We start from the raw sequence: 17582 nt of genomic DNA, 5'->3' as shown, positions 1-17582 counted from the left end.
ATGTTGTCATCCCATGTCGGACACTGAATCCTCCACAGCGGCGCAGCCAGAGAGCCCCTGCTAAATGTGACCATACGATGGCATTCGCATTGCCAGTACCGGGCTTCTGCCGTGTTGTTTTCCAGGGGTCAGGGTGAATTATGATCATCACTTGGGGCTGCCGGGTTTCTCAAGCCACGAGCCCCGACATGGTCCCTGCTCGACCATCCGTGGTGGGGCTGATCTGCTCTCCTGTGTCAGTTTCGAGAGGCAGGGCGTAAATATAGTGCAGACAGAGGCTCAACAACGCCGTTCGTGTGAAGCTATTCGGGTCTGGGCTCGAGCTGCCACCTGAGGGAACTTGACTCGGCATGGCAGTCGTTTGAGAGCAGTGCGTCTCGATGTGGGGCAGGTAGGAGGGAGGCAGGCCATGCACCCAGTCTGGCAAGCTTTATCAATTTCGAGATTTGAGTGCTTGATCCATGTTTGTCTGCCAAGTTATAGTGCACACAAAGCATCCGCATTATACCTGCGCAACCACACGGAGAGGCATCGTCCCTGTGGCCGTGGCCGTGTCCCCATTAGCGGGTTGGCGAGTTTCGCTATCTCTCCACGGCCAGCCGTGTAAATTGGGTTTTTGATTTGGGAGGTACCGTACCGTGACATTTGTATGATGAGTGCCTCTACAAAGTACTCCTATACTGTCGCCTCTGGCCGTGATAAAGTGGTTGGCTATATGAGGGGGAGCCTTCGGGGTGAGCGTGGTCTTGTCTGGACCCGGCGGCGTCTGCAGACGTCTGCAGGCATGGGCAGAGTCAAGAGTCGCGTACGTATGGATCCCTGAACGGGCCTGACTTCGAACCTTTTAGCCACTGCCACGGCCCCTGCCTGCGGGGCGGCGTAGTCCTGCGAGCAAAGTGAAGTGAGGTGAGGTACCTGCAATTGCAGCGCTGGCAAGTTGCATCCAGTAATCGTCCTGTGGGTGTGGTACATGGGCCAGAGTACCCTGGCTGGACCCTCAGCACCAGCAGAGAACGGACGGCTGGTCCTGGGTGATAATAGCCATTGCATACTATGCAGTAACGTACCTACCTAGTAAGTCTCCTCTTCTGCCTCCCACACCACCTGGGCACCACCCCCCTCCCTCCCCCCCAATCGCCCGCTGATCGCCGTGCCTATCGCGCTTTGGCTGCCCTCGCCGGGCCCATCCCATCCCCAATCCCAGCACCCCCGTCCGTCGCTAGAAACTTGTAATCCACCGACTGCTGGCCGTCGAGCGTTTTCTCCTCTCCCCCTCTACACCTCGCAACGCCGACTGTCCTCCTCACGGTTCCGGAGGCTGCGAATCGTCATCGGAGCTCATCAGAATCTGGGGAACGAAGGCGAACGCCAGGGAAGACACAAGGACTTTTGCAAGAGGAGGGTTTTACACAAGACGGAGCAGCTGATGGACGGCCTCGACCACCGCATGAATGTCTCGATAAACCCACTCTGGCCACCTCGCACGCCGCCCGTCAGAGCCACCGAACAGGGCTGGGGTTTGCGAAAATGCGCCTGACTCTGTTGGCAGCGACAATTCTGGGTGATGTCCTGCTATTCGCGCCCGGCCTCGTCTACGCAGATCCGCAGGCAGTCTGGCTACAACCCTCGTCAAAATGGCATGTCAAGATCCCGGGAGGGCACGTTTGGGTGTTGGTTGAGGACAAATATTCTAACGCCTCGCTAGGCTCGGCATTGATGGCAACTGGTCCACGTTCGACTTCTTAATAGGAACACCAGGCCAGTCGGTTTCCCTCACAGTCAGCACCGGCCTGTCCGAGATATGGGTGGTTCAAAATGGCGGTTGCTCTTCCAGTATGTTTTCCCGGGATTCATTGGCTGAGCTGGGTCAATTGGAGCCTCTGCTGCTTTCCGATATCATGGCTGGGGAATTGTGCTTACAAGATACAAGGTCCACTTTGTGCCACGGCGAGAGGGGGTCTCTTCGACACAAATAGTTCAGACAGCTGGACCTCAATAGGAGCATGGCAACTAGGCCTCACGGATTTGGGCTACGGCGGCAATGGCGACTATGGGCTTGAGACTGTTCTGGTTTCTAACACTTTGGAGCGCTCCGTCACCACGGTAAATAGTGCTCTCATCGCTGCCATCAATACGACAGACTTCTACCAGGGAATGGTTGGTGTTGGCGCGACTCAAGGTCGCTTCAATGGCAAGGTCGCAAACCCCCTGATATCACAACTCGCCGAGTCATATAACACCATACCAGGCCACAGCTATGGTTTCACAGCTGGCGCCTCTTATGGTAAGCAGACTCTCCATTTTTCGCATTCTCCAATGCTAACTTGTACAGCCAATATCCCCGCCTCGTTGACGCTGGGCGGATATGACTCCCTTCGTTTCACACCTCACGATGTCACGTTCAACCTGAATGCCAAAGCTACCATTCCGCAGGTCCTCCTACGTGGAGTGACTGTTTCCGCCAAATCCTTTGACCAGAGACCATCTAATTGGAACTCAACCTCAATGTCTCTGATGACTTTGAACACCACTAATACTGCCGCAAACTTAGCTGTGATTGACACATCAACCCCCTTCATGTGGTTACCGACTGCAGTTTGTGATGCATTTGCCGCTGCCTTGAACCTCACCTGGAGCGACACTTACGGCGTGTACCTCTTCTCTGACTCGGCGCAATACACGAGCTTTTTGCAGGACCAGATGCTCTCTTTTACGTTCAGCTTCTCCAGCTTCGACAACACGGATAACTTTGGGCAACCATTAAACGTCCCTGGAGTCTTGAACATCACAATCACATCTGCTGCGTTTGCTCAATTATTGCGATATCCTTTTGAGAATCAGTTCAACTTTGGAGATCCCGCTGTTCCCTACTTCCCGTTGAAACGGGCGGCAGATAACGGCCAACTCGTTATTGGGAGGGCCTTCATGCAAGAAGCTTATATGATCACCGACTATGATCGGCAAACATTCTCGATTCACCAAGCCCTTTTCCCTGACAATGCAAATAAGAACTATTCCATTGTCGATATTGACAGGAGCGACGACAGTCCCTACCCCGGAGGATCGGGCTCTGACCATAACACCATGGGACTTACAGCTGGCCAAACAGCTGGCGTTGTCATCGGTTCATTCCTTGTTGGCACTATAGCCATATTGACGGCCTGGTGTTGCTGCCGCCGACGCCGCCGGCGGGCTACGAAGGAGAAGTCTCCATCCACGGATGCCGAAGATGCTGTGAAAGATGATGAGTCCTTTGCGGAGCCCGAGGCACCCATCAGCCCGGTCGACCGGATATTATCTCTGATTCGACCAAGCAGGTCTAGGAGATCGAGGCGGACGAGGAGGACGAGAGCTTTGGCTGTGACGCATGAGGTATCAGGGGACAGTGCACAGCCAGTTGAGGTTGCGGCGGATGCGAATCACGAGCTTTATGAACTACCAGTGCCTATGGAACCTGTTGAATTGGACAGTAACGATCCAATGTCAACAGATGAGATAACGGATCTTGGAACAGAGAGCTCTCAAGGCCTGAGTGCATATGAGATTGCCCGGAGGAAAATGGAAAGGCAACTACAAGGCCCAGTCCCGACCTATGCCCCTCCAGGAGACAAGTCAGACCAGGACATCAGCCCAGTCGCGCACTATCGGCCTCCAGAGAATCCGTCGCCGGTCTCTTCTCCTTCGCCTACGTATGGGAATAACAGCAATTCCATACCTTCTCTACCCTCCCCAATGACACCACATCTTCCTGACTGGACTACTCGTCAGCTAGATCTCCCATCACCTATGACGGTCGCGCCACCTATGCCATCACCACCATTCCCAACAACTCTATCTAATCCAAATTCCACATACAATACGCAGTCCGCACAGTCCCCTGTATCGCCGCGGACCTACGCCCCATCCTCGATGAGCCGATCCGACTCATCTCAAAATTCCCCGACCTCTCCCGTTGGTTCACTCATTCCGCCGTCACCGACATACCAAAGAACACCAATTGATCCCTCACGTATAATATGTCTCGGTCCACTGCCGGAGAATGTACAGCTTCCTCATCATCAGCCTTCACTACCCAGAATAGCTGGCTCAGATGGGCGAAGTGTACCACAAGCTTCAATCAACCCCCTTGGCCCCGTCACCCCGGCTCAAGACCGAGTTATGCATCGTCGGCGGTCAACCGATACACTCGGCAGCAACTTCACAGTAGAGGAAGAGACGAGGATACAAGAGGAGTTGACGAGGCAACAAAGCCTACCAGAGACTATCGAAATGCACTCTCCCCGCAGCCCGCGGAGTCAGGAACGGATCGACACCGGTCTAGATTTCGTCCATGTTCCCCAGCTAGCCGAGAGGCGGTATAGCTGGGAGGACGACCGATGAACATAATTTTGACGTCTGAAACCCGTCTAGTAGAACGGGTGTTCACGCCAAATTCATAAAATGCTCGACGCACAACACTTTCTTATCCTTCATTTCATCGTTCATATATCTCTCATCTGTCTTTATTCAACTATAACATCGTATCTACTCTCTGGCGAAGGCGTTGTAAACGGTCCTCAGCCAGATCTCTTACCTGCATGGAGCAAGGGCGGCGGCTGAGCCATGGGATTCCACGGATTGAATGGCGTTTGGGCATCACTGGTGTTTAAAGAAAAATACCATGTGCGATGATTTATTGGGGACCACAGAAACTCATTAGGATCCAGAAGGAAATGATGCTCACTTTGTATTGGTGGCTTTGCTGGATGAAGATATGTCCTCTTGGAGAGATGGAGCGGGCTTCCATGCCCAACTGCTACTGGATGATTAGTTTGCGAGCGATGATACGATCTCTTGACCGCTATTTTGAGCGGGTTGCTGTTTGTGTAGAAGAGTCGCTGGGGACATACCCTATTGGGGATTGTATATATATGAGAGCTCGCAGTACCGGTTAGCCGGACTGCCCAGAATCCAAATACTTCCAACGAACCTGCTCCCGGTAAGACGCAAGGAAACGTGAGGTCTGACTTAATACCCAGCTACGGATATCTTACGGCGTCCTTGCATTGATGATGCTGATCAAGTCCAAACGATGAGACTAATGCTGAGTTGGTTCAATATAATTTGCCTTTTGGGCGTCGTGAACGTAGATCTTCACAATGCTTCTTACAACTTTAGAAGATTCGGTTATGCTACAGCAAGGGGTAGGAGCACTTGCATAGGCTGGGTGACTTTCGAGTCACCCTGCCCAGCACAGATATGTTGAGTTTGCTTGCCATCCTCAAAATCAGAGCTGGGGTGTACGGTTGGGTCTACCTTCGCATCGTTCAAGATATCTACTGGATCTGTCTTGCGTCTTAGCTCGAAAGCTCATTATGTCTTTCTGTACAGTAGCACTGCAAACCGCATGATCTTCACAGCTTCTCCCTTCCTGAATTTTCCTTCAGCCCTCCGTGACTTCCCCCCCGTGATTTGCGGATGTCTGAAACAACATAAACGGCTTCCAAAAGGCAATTGAGCTTGAGGTCCTTGGCCCTTTCCGGCTACTCGTCGTCCTCCATGCTGCTCTCTGTATCATCCTCATCCCAGCCCTCGTGGGGCTCCTCGGGCTCCTCCTCGTTGCTGCCAGCCATCAGGGCGAGGTCGATCATAATGGCAAGAGTCTTCTCGTCCAGGACCCTGTTGTCGTTGTCCTTGTCGACAGAATCGAGGAGCCGGCGGTCTGTGTCGCTGAGCGCCACCTCCGCGAAGTCTTCGTCGGTGTCTTGGTCGCCGTTCAGGACGACCCAGTCGATGATGCAGACTCGCTCGTGCAGAGCCTCGAGGAAGATGGTCAGCAGCTCGTGTCTCGTATCGTTGGTGAGGCTGAGACGGTCGAGAGTCGTGGTCATGTATGTCTCGAGTGTCTCGACGTCTGCAAGCTTCATGGATGCAATATTCCAGTGGCTGAACACTCTGGTCGAGGACGTGAAGATGCCGTTGTCCACCTCTTCAGGTGGCAGGAGTGGTCAGCTTGCTCGTCTGCCAACAGTGGAGGAAAGAACTTCCACGACGATGAGAGCTTTACTTACCCAGGATGAACGCCCGGAACTCAGGCATTTGGCAGATGGTATTCGCCATGATTACACCGTCGTCAGGTACAGTTCAGCTCGTCGGGACGAAGTGTTTCGTGAATGCCCTAGAAAGGGGTAATCTGAAGCTGTGGTGCTGAGGTTGGGGAATAGCTTGCCAATGCTAAATAGCTGGGATATGAAAAAAGCTCCAGCTGTGGAAGGTGAGAGGCAGCTTCCTTGTGATTCATTGGAAATAAAGTGAATACTGCGGAAGTTGTAAGAAAGTAAATTTGCAGAAACAGTTAGGGCAGGTCATGGACGAGTCGTGATGCGGACGAGGAGCGTCCCACGGGAGTTGCTGATGGTAGCCCCTGGCTCGAGACATTGTACGAGTTGGCAGCTGCATGTCCCATCATGACCAAATTCGATACAAGAGCACGACAAAGGGAGTCTTGCCTTCATGGAACATTGTTCAGGGACATATGAGGCTCCAAAGTTTCTGTTAGTCTTTGCCGAGATATGCTGGAGTGTCCCAACAAACAAATATGTTATTAAACAAGAGACTTCAATGTTTCAAGCGCAAATCCTTGTGCTTACACAGCTTGCCCAAGGCTGCTCTGGCAAGAGTTGACTAGAGATTTGCCTCGAAAAATGTATTGAACAAATTGGGTATACTGCAGACGGAGAGAGAGATCTCGAGCTGTTAGAGGGCTCAGTGTCTTCACCGTTAGCGGAGGCCAAGCACATGGACGGCAAGACAAATTGAAGGATCGGGACCAGAGCACACAGATACTGGGCAGAAGAAGAGGTTCAATGGTAACAAGAATGGTGAAAGGACTAAGTCTTGATTGAATAAAGCTAACTTGCTGGATTAAAGTGGCGCGACTAAGCAGAAAGCAAAATAAAAGTCGTCCTTAGACGATCAAGAAGTCATATCAACAGCAGCTCGGCTGAAAGAACTGCAGATAAACCGAACAGAAACACTCGGAACTCTTTAAGTTGCTTAACCACGGTACACTCCCTTTCCCTTCCCCTTGACCTCGAGCTCAGGAAAGTCTTCTTCTTCCACCTCGATGCCCAAACCGACAGCATGAGCCTGTCTCTCTTCCTCTTCTTGAAGACTTAAGCGCAAAGCAAGTTCTAAGTCTTCGTCTGGGTTATAATCATGGCTGGAAGTTGCAGCTAGGGTATCAGATTGGGGAATGGGTGCGGGATACTGCACAAGAGGGGTGTGGACCTGACTGGAAGACGGTGAGTTCGAGGCGGACCGCTTTCCTTTCTTAGACTTGTACTTGACTTGGAATTCAAAGTCAGGAGAGCTATTGCCGCGCGGCGACTGGCCGACGTCATTGACACCCTCCATGAGAGACAAGCGAATGGCACGCTGGATCTGCTGCTCATAATCGTCTTCTTCGTCAGCTCCAGTGTTGCTGGGCCCAACCGAATTGCCGGGATGAGCATTGGGTGGACTGAGACCGGATACACTGGGCTCTGGGGTCACCGTGTCAAGACTGCCAAATGACGATGTGGTTTCACCCATATCAGCAGCCGAGCCCGTATCGCTGGCGCTAGTCCGGCGTTGCTCGTCAAGCAGGAATGCCTCTTCAGATATCATCTGTGCATATCTGATGGCTTCTTCCTCTGTGAGGTCGCCCAACCCGACGCCAAATCGACTGCGTAATCTGGCTTGCTCTCGTGCCTGGTGTGCCTGTTCATGACGAAGCTCAGCTTCTTCGGCAGCAATGTAACCCTGTACAGTGCCACCATGTCGACGGCTTGCTAGGCGACCGTGAACGTCTGAATGGCGCAAACGACGCTTGCGTCCGGTGGACTGACCGGTCGAGCTGTACGTCCAGTATCGAAGAAACGTGCCAAAGGCAAGAACGCCGCGGAGCACAGTCGGGTCCGGGTCAAGGAAGATGGCACCGACAGCAGAGTAGTTGGCATCCCGCAATGCTGGATTAGCGTTCACGATGTGCCTCGGGACTCTGCCCGAAGATCGTGAGTTAAGGGTTCGAACTGGATCCAGCGAAGAAGCAAGCGGATCCCAAGCCTGAACTAATCCATCGCTTCCGCCGTGTACGACATAAAGCGAGGAAAGGGCAAGACAGGATATTTCCGGTGATTCCGTTTGGACGACACGAACAGGTTCAACCTTGGTCGTAGCAGTGTCACGGGTATTCCATGCTAGAATCCGTCCATCGTCAGTGCCGACTGCGAGAAGACGAGATCGTCTACCTGGGATTTCACCGGTGCTTTGCTTTGTGGTAGGGGTTGCCACAGCATCTTTTGCAGCGGAAAGTCCATTCAGTGGATCTTCGAAATGGCAGAGCAAGGCGAATGTCGACATGTCAATGCCGCTTGCTGTGATCTCTAGATGTGTTGAACCATTCAGAGAGTATTCAGATGCTTGCCAGTCTTCCCTCAGCTCCACGCTAGCAAGCTTGGACCAAAGATTGGGTGATCCTACGGTTTGTGGTGTCTGTGAACGGGAGACTTCGGATAGGATAGGCGTGGCAGGCGTCTTCGCCACCTGCTCGCCGCCGAAGATTGAAGGCTGTTTCTCCACAAGCGGGATAGGCGAAGGAGCTGTTTTTACGCTCTCGTCAACTCCATGAATGAGACGTCTCGTATGTCTAGTAACCTTTGCTGGCACTTCTTCGTCACCTCCAGGGCAAATGGCAAAGATAGCTTCTCCTGCAGCGTCACCCTCGCCGCCCGCAAAATCAACCTCGAGCTTCCGGCACATGTCCCAGCCTTTGCAGACTTTGCGGAAATGGGCGGGCTTATAACGCAGAAACTTCTCTATCTCACGAGCCTCGGCAACGACTTGTTCCTTGCTCATATTCATGGCATCAGAAGGGGATCGTGGCGAGTATGCGCCACGCACAGCATTCTTGTCGAATTCATCTGGGCGTGCTTCGCGACGGGTGGAATCAATGAGCTCCCAGGAGACCGAGCGGCCGGCCATCCAAGCATGCTTGATGCTATCATCACCTCTGCTTCTGTCCATTGGTGGCGTGGGAGTTTGAGACAGGTAGAATACCTCTCCTAGAGCGTTCAAAACGACTGCCCAGACGCGACCGAGAGACCTCCTCTTCATATTGTAGCCATCATCAACTTTGATTGCAATGATTGGGACGCCGGGACTGAGCACCCAGCGCGCAGTGATCTCGCCAGTCGCATAACTGGAACCAGTGGCATCATATTTCAGCGCATAAGTTGTCACAACACCAAGTGATGATCCTGCCATCATTCCTACCATGGATTGGGTCACCGAAGGAACGGCTGAGGACTTGGCAATCCACACAGAACAGATAGCCTCCGACAGCTCAGGTATCTTGGGTACCTCGGGCGTCATATCAATGATGGCGTTGTTGTCTTGACCCAGATATCTCCCGCGCAGCTCGCCTGTTGCACGCAAGTATACCCTGCCTCCGGGAAAGCCTTCTCCTCCGAACATTCCATACGGCTGGCTAACATCCATGACATTCGGGATGGCTGCAGGGCCATCACCGAGACCATACAGCTCGAGGTTTGGAAAGACCTCGTCAAGCTGCGCAAACGAGAACGGGTCATCAAGGCCCCATTTCTCGACCTTGCCAATCGTCGGATCGCTGACGGTAGAGACACACATGTCACGAGTGCCATGAATCACCTTCGGGCCCTTTTTGCCATTCGAAAAGACCGCGTGGATGTGACTGACAACCCAAGGCAACTTGGAGTTATACGTCAAGACAGCACTAGCACGCTTCCCTCCTTGGCTAGAGCGAGACGATGTACCAATGCCCCCGGCGCTGGTCCCCGGTTTCCCGCGTGCAACGCTTCGCAACAGGCGGGTACGCAGCAGATATTCGCTTCGCCAGGACGCAAGCGGTGTCAAGCGAGTGAAGTACCGAGACTCGGACCGCACCAGATCCGAAGAGCCGGCATCCCAAGCATCAAGGACATTCTTGCCGAAGGAAGGATCCAAAGCCTCCTGACCGGGAAAGAAGCGCAAGAACGCCATCCTCCATGCATGTGGCTCGGTGACGAGGGCATAGAATCGCTTCGAGACGAGAGCCACGGAGGCATGGGAGTCTGGATGCAGGTGGGACAGGATATGTGTCAATATCTCTGTATTATGGTCAGCCATGTAAATCCTCAACTTCAGGAGAGATAAGACAGACCGTTTGGAAAGTCTGTCAACTGAACGCCATCAGATGGCGAGTCAGGACGCCTGATGACCTTGAAGCCCAGCGCCTGTCGCGGAGTTGATGGTGTCAAAGCTTTCTCATATTCAGAAATACGTTGGCCCGGATGGCTAGCCTTGGGCCGTCCACCAGAACGGTGGCTGTGACTGCTCAACCGGCGTAGTCTTTCGTCGAGCTGATTCGCGTTGATGCCATCGCCAGACCTATCTGAGGTGGCTGCGACGGACTTTGGCGAGGCGCTGCGGGTCCGCACAAGAGAGTTTCCATCTGGAAAGCTCCGTTCGCGATGCTGAAAGCCATCTTGGGTGGATGAGGTAGAGAGGTCGGGGTTGCTTGTCTGGAATACTGTGTCTGAAGTCTCAGGAATCCCTTGTTGCATAAAGTACTTGGTAAAGGCTTGGGAGAAGGAGGCGTAGACTGTGCGGAATCAATATGCACAGTCGAGAATGATTATAGAAGATCGCGATGGTACGAGAGTTGCTTGTCGATGGTGTGTTGGGAGGGTTGGGCTGCCTTTGACTGAGGTGTGACGTTGTCGTGTACTGACGGTAATCTTAGGCTTTTTCGCGTCTTCGTGGTGTTGAGCCGTGGATTGCGGTTTATCCGAAGTTTGGCCGCAGCAGTAGACCCACCTGTACGATCAAGCTGCACCATACCGCTATCAGAGCCATGTCGGCACCGCGAAAATGCTATTCAATTCTCAACATCGCTTTTCGATCATATTTTACATCGAGCCCAGATTCATCGTAAGTTATACCAGTGGCAGTCATAGATAGATACGGTTTGCAAAGGACAAGCACGCAGTGTACATAATTGCGGAATGTTAAGCTGAAAACGATGTGCAAGCACCGTCGGATATTCAGAGACATAGCTATGGGATTCTGCGATTGTATCTGAATTCAATGATTAAAGATGTCAAACCACGTACAAGGCACAGGTTTTTTCGTCTGCAGTGGACGATCAAGGCTTGGAGTATACCTAGAAGTATGTCCGGGCCACGAGAGAAATCAAAACATGCGAAAAGATGCCGTTACACCACCTCCTTACGAATGGCGTGAGCATTTTCATTTCTGGGCTGCCATGAAGCAAATTTGTGTTGACCCCAAGGGAGAGTGCAACGGCCATCGTTCAAGAAGGATGCTTAATACATTTGATGTTCAACGGGCTGCTAAAATCTGAAGTATCACCGATAGGGACCGAACTATGTTTGACAGGTTTGCCATAACCATAGCTCGAGAAGACATTGAAAGTGTTTTCATCGATCGACTCCAACTGGGCTGCCCCTGTAACGGGGGCCTTTGAAGGATGAGCAGCCTGTTTATCAGGGGAGTAGTGTCGTGTATCGGGACATCGACATGAACAGGGCATCATCTCCGAGAGGATAATCGAGCTCGTTTCACCGGTGTGGCTGTGATCGAGTCCATCTTCTGTCGATATCGCCCGTTGTTTCGAGACCGACATCTACTCAGAAGTGAGAGGAAACGTTCAACTCCACGGACTCAGAAAAGCCTCGGCTGCTTCTAGAACGGATGTTTCCAACAGCCCGATCCCACGAAGAAACAGGTTTCGCACCGAACCGGGATGCAACGATGGAGTGCGGGTAGAGCCGTTGAGCCTTCACGATCTCCGTGGTGGGCCCACAAGGTTTGTGGTGGGCTTCGTACCACTAAATAAGGAAAAAGAAGATAGTTACCGTGTGTTGGCACGCGCAGGCAGGGCTCAATGAGCTCTCGCATTCGGGGGAGAGCGCCCAAGCAGCCGGTCTCTGCACAAAGTCACATTCCGGATGGAGTCGACGAACCAACATGGGCCTCCAACGGTGCTGCAAGTGTGTTCCGTGGCCGTCGGGTCTGATAGTCAGTGAACAAGCACCTGCGCAAATTGCTGAACAGGGCAGTAACAGCGGCGGCGGCGGCGCCGGGGATCTGGTGTTTCCGTTGGAATCACCTACCTACAGTACTGCCTACAGTAGCAAGACATAGAACGGGAAGTGGAAGCATGCGCTCGACATCCCCGCGTTGGCGTGCGTCCACCTCTCGGCCCGCTGGCAGACATGTTCGCAAGGGTCGGGGAAGCAATGCGGTGCTTCCCAGACATCTGCTGGAAGGGTGCTGATTGGGAGACTGGACATGCAGACTGCGTCAGACCTGTCGCGCCGAGCATCTAGCTCCCCGTAGTTGGCGCCCAATCTGCTGCGTTGCTGGAAGTTCGGCCTGCAGGTAGATGGACTGGCCCGACCCATTGGCAGTTGCGGATGTAGCGGGAGCTTTCCTGCTTTCTGTTTGATTATTGCTTCCACAGTCGTTCGAGAAATCAGCCCTAGCTTCGAGGAATAATCGGGAGAAGAATGACAGGATGATAGGAAGGAATAAAGAAAATGGGACCCGGTGGCCCCCAGGTCCCAGAGAGCGAATCGGACGCTTTACGTCGTTTCGGCACTGTGGGAACTCTATCCGAGCAGGGCCAAGTCCTACGGAGGCATCCGCGAGAGTAGCGGGCCGTCGTGGGGCATCACAACCGTTTTGGCTAAGCCGCTCCCTCGGGGCGGGCAAAGGCATTGAACGCCAACAGTCTTTCTGGCAAGTGCTTATCGCCAGTGACGAAATGTGGACATGAGATGTGATGAGACTGGAGACGGGGTCCTGATGGCATAAGACATTTCTAAGCACCGCAAGCCCAGCGGCCAGCCAGTGGCTCGCCGGCCGGCACTGGCACTGGCACTGACACTGGCACCGGCAGTGTCTTGCGACCGAGCGCCGTTGAGCTGTCAGTTTTGCAGAAGCAACAACCGGCGACGACTAAAGCTCGGATTGGGGGCGCTGCGACGCAGACACACTGTTGTCGGTATCATTTGATGTTTGGGGAGGTGACATCAACATGACTGCTGCTTCCTGGGCAATGACGGCGACACGCAATAAGATCGCAATTATATGGCTTCCCGCGAGAGATGTTGTGCATGACCTGACAAGGCTGCATTCATCAACGAGCCGTCAGCGCCATGTTTTGTAGCAGCATCGTGGCCATGGGGAGCCAGGAGTATTGGAAAATGTGAAGCTTCATTTCATAGTCAAGCCTTGTTTGGGCATACGGCTTGCTATGTATGGCAAGTCGACTCACCTAGACAATGGGCAATGGCTGTATCGTGGTAGTGATCATGACTTCGCTGCTCACTGGGCACTCTGGAACAAGGGCCTCTTGACAAGGGAACAGCTCCGATCCCTCAAGTCAATCAATCCCTTGTTTGACACAGACCAGGTGCAGGGGGCGGGAATAACTACCAGTTCAACACGCCGCCGTATCCCGACCTATCAGAGCGGCGAGCCGAGAGGTGAGTGATTCTGGTAAGCAGCACGGGGATCTGACAGTCGAAGCGGTGAGACTTGAACCGCTGCACATAAAGGTTCGGACCCAAAGACTCGGGATTCGAATGACAATCGATGCACGGCGCGCGCGTCGCTGGGACGCCAAAATTGGGAGGCGAGATGCCAAAAATTTTTAAGGTCGTCGGAGGCAGAGCACACTAACTGACAATATACACTCATTCACTTACCTCAATGTGTGGCAGATGCAAAGGCGGAAATAGTCCGCCTCGTCAGGTACTAGAACAGGTGCTAGTTGGAAGCCATTTGGCACCGCCTGTGGCGACAATGAGCTGTCAAAAATTCGCCGTTTGTAAATTGCGGGCTTTCCAGAGTCTGCGATTTCCTTCTCAACGTCGCATCTCGAGCGCCGCCGCCAATAAGGGGTTTCGCCCTCCAGCGCGCGGTGAAATAATTGGTCCCAGGGGGTCGGGCTTAGAAGCAGCTTGAAAAGACTTTTGAATGTTCGCGGTCCATCCCGCTGGTTGCTGGCAAAGTGGCACCGAATAGCGTGCTGAGAGGCAAAACTACTTAGCTTAGATACCTAGCAAGCCTAGCAAGGTGCCTAGGTAGGTACCTTGTTATGTACTTACTATGGGGCGGAAATGCATAACAGGAACAGAGCCTTGGGACGGTGAATTCATGCGTTGGGTGGATTACTTCCACAACCACGTCACCACGCGAAAATGAGAAAAAAAGGTTAATATCAGGCGAGTCGTGTATTGTATCAAGCAGCTTGTCCGACATTAACATAGAGGGGCAAATAAGCTACAGGTGCATGTTTGGGGTCTAGATTTCTGAAGAGTCTCAGACAGTTGCTTGTTTCTAGTGCCGATAGTTGTGCAAAGAGCACAAGGTATGCCTGTCCGGCAGATGTTCAACAAGACCCTTTTTTGTGAGTGCCTGATGTGCGCTGTCAAACCCAGTGCCGTCTCGATCAGCGCTGCTCAGATCCCGTACTCTTTTCGGTTTCACACAGTTGAGCTGCACTGTAGAGCACACGTACAGTGATGAGCATCGCCTGGCGAGGCATTGTCAACGCATCAGGTAACTGACTGCCTCTAGTGCTTCGACGATACAGGACCGCTGAGCCCCTATGGGCTTTGGGCTATGGGTGATGTGACGCATCACTTAAAGCGTGGCTTGATGCACAAACACATAGCCGGATCTGTCCGGATTAGCCCTCGTGCGTCCGGTGGTGCAATGGTAGTATGGGACAAAATGGGACCAGGTGCAACAGTGCAACAGAATGCAGTTGAGAGCAGCGATGCGTGTCTGCAGAGGCCAGCACAATGGCGCCATTTGCGGAGCCTTGTACATGTACAGTTGCATCAGAGATTGTGCCCAGGACTGGATTACCAGCAGTATCTCACGCTCGACAACACACGTGGAGATACCTAGCAAGCATATAACAAGACTGTACTGCATGGCAAGAGGCAAGGTAACGTTAGTAACGCCGCGTACCTCGGCTCAATTCAAAGAGAGTCAAACGGAAGATCAAGTAGGCCACCATTTCAAAGACAAGCGTGTACAATTCCTAGCCATCTTGACTTTGTCTGTGAGTCCAGAGAGAACTGCGTATTCCCGTCTGGCTGCAATAGTCTATCCGTAGTTGCAGGAATAAGCCAGGGCTTGAGCAGGCGGGGCATCCGCAAGAATAGTCTTTTCAGGAGGCGATGACACTAAAAGCTCGGCTGCTTTTTTGCGCGGCGGTAGGCGCAGTCCAATTCCTGCGAATACTGAGAAAGTCTAGAATAATCGCTTCGTTCAAGTAAACCGTTCGAAGCGAAGGATGCTCCTCAGTTCGGGTGCGGTCCGTACGGAGAAAGGACAGGTGGAGAAGGCGACCAAAGCACTCATTATTAATGCAAAATGAAAAATCCCAGATGCCTCCACGAGGTCCTCTTCCAATCCGGATATTCGGGACGCAGGCATCGCACAGAACCAATGAGCCCGTGGACAGTGCACAATGCAACCTTCTGCCACGCTGGGACTGGGACTTGTTGGGATGGGATGATACAAAGTGTGGTGGCCCCCCGATAGCGCGGGCGCGCGGTGGTAGCATGAGGAGGCATGGCTGGCAAATTTTGTGCTTGTGTCGTGTCGTGTCTCGGTGCAGCTGTTACCCAATCGTTGCGCTGCCCAGACACAGGACTCATGCATCATATGAACTGCAGGTAGCATCGCTCCTCTCATTTGTCGATGGATGGCTTGCTGGAATAGGCTGCTGGAGACGACGATAAGCACCTGCGCCCACGCTTCGCAAGCAAGTAAAAGTACTCTACATTCTCCATAGAGTATGCTTGTGAGAAAACCCCGCACCAACCGCTGTGATTCTCAGGATGAGGAGATGCCCTCGGTGATTCTGGCTCACTCGCGCAACTCAATAACAGTAATAAGACTTCATGATGGAATGAAGTCGGAGGTCCGCTGTTTCTTCTTGTCTTAAACTACCCGGTGGACTCACTTTGAGAGAGCTTTCCCCGTGTTCGTAACGTGGTACCTACGCTAGGAGGACTTAGCTCACAACACGTGTTTCATTGTTCGAGAAGAGCAATTGGAAATGCGAGAAAATACCTTCATTTATTAAGCAGCGAGGTCTTTCATCTGCCCTCAGGTGCTCGACCTTAGTAGGGTTCGGTGGCCATGTGTCGCTTGACCTCGTTTGCACTGTACGGCCGTAATATAGCCAAGCCCAAGGAGCTAAAAGGCGTAGCCCAAAGCTTCGGGATCAGGCAAGCGGTGCGTATTAGCTGCCGCGCGCGAAGCTTCGAGTTACAAGATGCGTCGGTTTGAACAACCCCGAAGAGAATCGGAGAGAGAGACACACACAGAGACTATCAGTCGTCTTTTCAAGCATTACTCGAGCAACAGAGAACAGAATGTTGGTGTCCGTAGGATACGAAGAAATAGTCATATATCACAAGCAGCAGGTCGGCCACTAGGAAAGTACATTGGGCAAGGCCAAGTATGAGCCGATGAAGGCAAGGCGTCACCGTCGGGTAGAGAGACTTTGTCGCCATGCACCAGAACTCAAATTGACCATGTTCAACGCCTCCCGACCCTATCTCCTGCGTAAAAGGATATTAACTGTATAGTAGGTAGGAGAGCCACCATGCCAAACACCCTGTACGGCAAGTGCAGCAGGTCAGAAATCAAGAAAGAGCTTCTGCCATTTTTGTGAGAGAAGTAGAGCATAGTAATAAATAAAGTACATGTACACTTGCCTACCTGCGTACTTACATCCGGGGCCATGGACGGCCGTACAAGGGGGGAAAGGTGGGTCTCCAGCACGGGGCAGTTCCCACCTCAGATCAAGGGCCCACAACCAGGGGACCCACATGCCCAAGCCCGGGGGATTGTCCCAAAGCAAGCCCACACCCACACCCACGCCCACGCATCCATTCCGCACGCATTCCATGCTCCCATGCCCCCAATCATCAATGGTCTCCAGAGGACCTCCACAAGGTCAAGGGCACCAACCTCGCAAGCGACAACCCCGAAATCGAACCCCAGCGTGCCCAGCTCGCCGCCTGCTGCTGTTTTGCAAGTCCACCAGCGGTGGTTCGTCGTCTGCAGCACTACTGCGCATAGCAAGAGAGAGGCAGAGGACGCCGCGGTCGAGAGAGGGAGCGAGAGCCCACCGCCAGTCAGCAAGCTCCATCCATGCATTTGGGACAGGCCCGGCCCCCGTATCCGCATTCAACTGACTCTCACTGGGACGAGCTGGGAATCTTGCTGGTCCTGGTCCTGGTTCTCGACCTGGTACCTGTACCTGTACCTGCACCTACCGGAATTCTGTCGTCCAAACGTCTCATAGCTCCGGTCTCCACGCGCTCCGTCGCTGGCAAGCCTTCCGTATCCCTTCTTGTTCAGTCACTCTCAGGGCCTGTCTTGCTTGTCTCCTGTTGTCCAAGGCAAGGTTTTGATGGATAGCCTTTGTAGTGGGTACTTACTTGGGCGTGTGGGCTCATGTCCATTTCCCATTTTGCATGCTC

The 17582-nt window shown here is 53.0% G+C and overlaps 3 protein-coding genes across 3 annotated transcripts; 1 reads left to right on the top strand and 2 right to left on the bottom strand.

Annotated features, from left to right (window-relative positions):
* Nucleotides 1-1564: 1564 nt before the first annotated feature.
* UCRPA7_2989 (putative eukaryotic aspartyl protease protein) lies at nt 1565-3839 on the top strand (the record flags this gene model as incomplete). The annotated part of the gene is made up of 5 exons (XM_007915628.1): nt 1565-1641; nt 1706-1833; nt 2000-2284; nt 2333-3124; nt 3769-3839. The coding sequence occupies 5 exons, from the start codon at nt 1565-1567 to the stop codon at nt 3837-3839; spliced, it is 1353 nt and encodes a 450-aa protein (XP_007913819.1).
* Nucleotides 3840-5522: 1683 nt separating this feature from the next.
* UCRPA7_2988 (hypothetical protein) lies at nt 5523-6099 on the bottom strand (the record flags this gene model as incomplete). The annotated part of the gene is made up of 2 exons (XM_007915636.1): nt 5523-5968; nt 6051-6099. 2 exons carry the CDS (start codon nt 6097-6099, stop codon nt 5523-5525), a joined length of 495 nt encoding a protein of 164 aa, XP_007913827.1.
* A 936-nt stretch (nt 6100-7035) lies between these two features.
* On the bottom strand, nt 7036-10167 carry UCRPA7_2987 (putative f-box and wd domain-containing protein; the record flags this gene model as incomplete). Its single annotated transcript, XM_007915553.1, has 1 exon — nt 7036-10167. One exon carries the CDS (start codon nt 10165-10167, stop codon nt 7036-7038), a length of 3132 nt encoding a protein of 1043 aa, XP_007913744.1.
* Nucleotides 10168-17582: the final 7415 nt, after the last annotated feature.

The sequence above is a fragment of the Phaeoacremonium minimum genome (genome assembly GCF_000392275.1).
Source record: "Phaeoacremonium minimum UCRPA7 unplaced genomic scaffold PA7_03_scaffold_222, whole genome shotgun sequence".
NCBI lineage: Eukaryota > Fungi > Ascomycota > Sordariomycetes > Togniniales > Togniniaceae > Phaeoacremonium > Phaeoacremonium minimum.
Note: the sequence above shows the minus strand (reverse complement) of the source record. Positions and strands in the feature narration are given on the sequence as shown.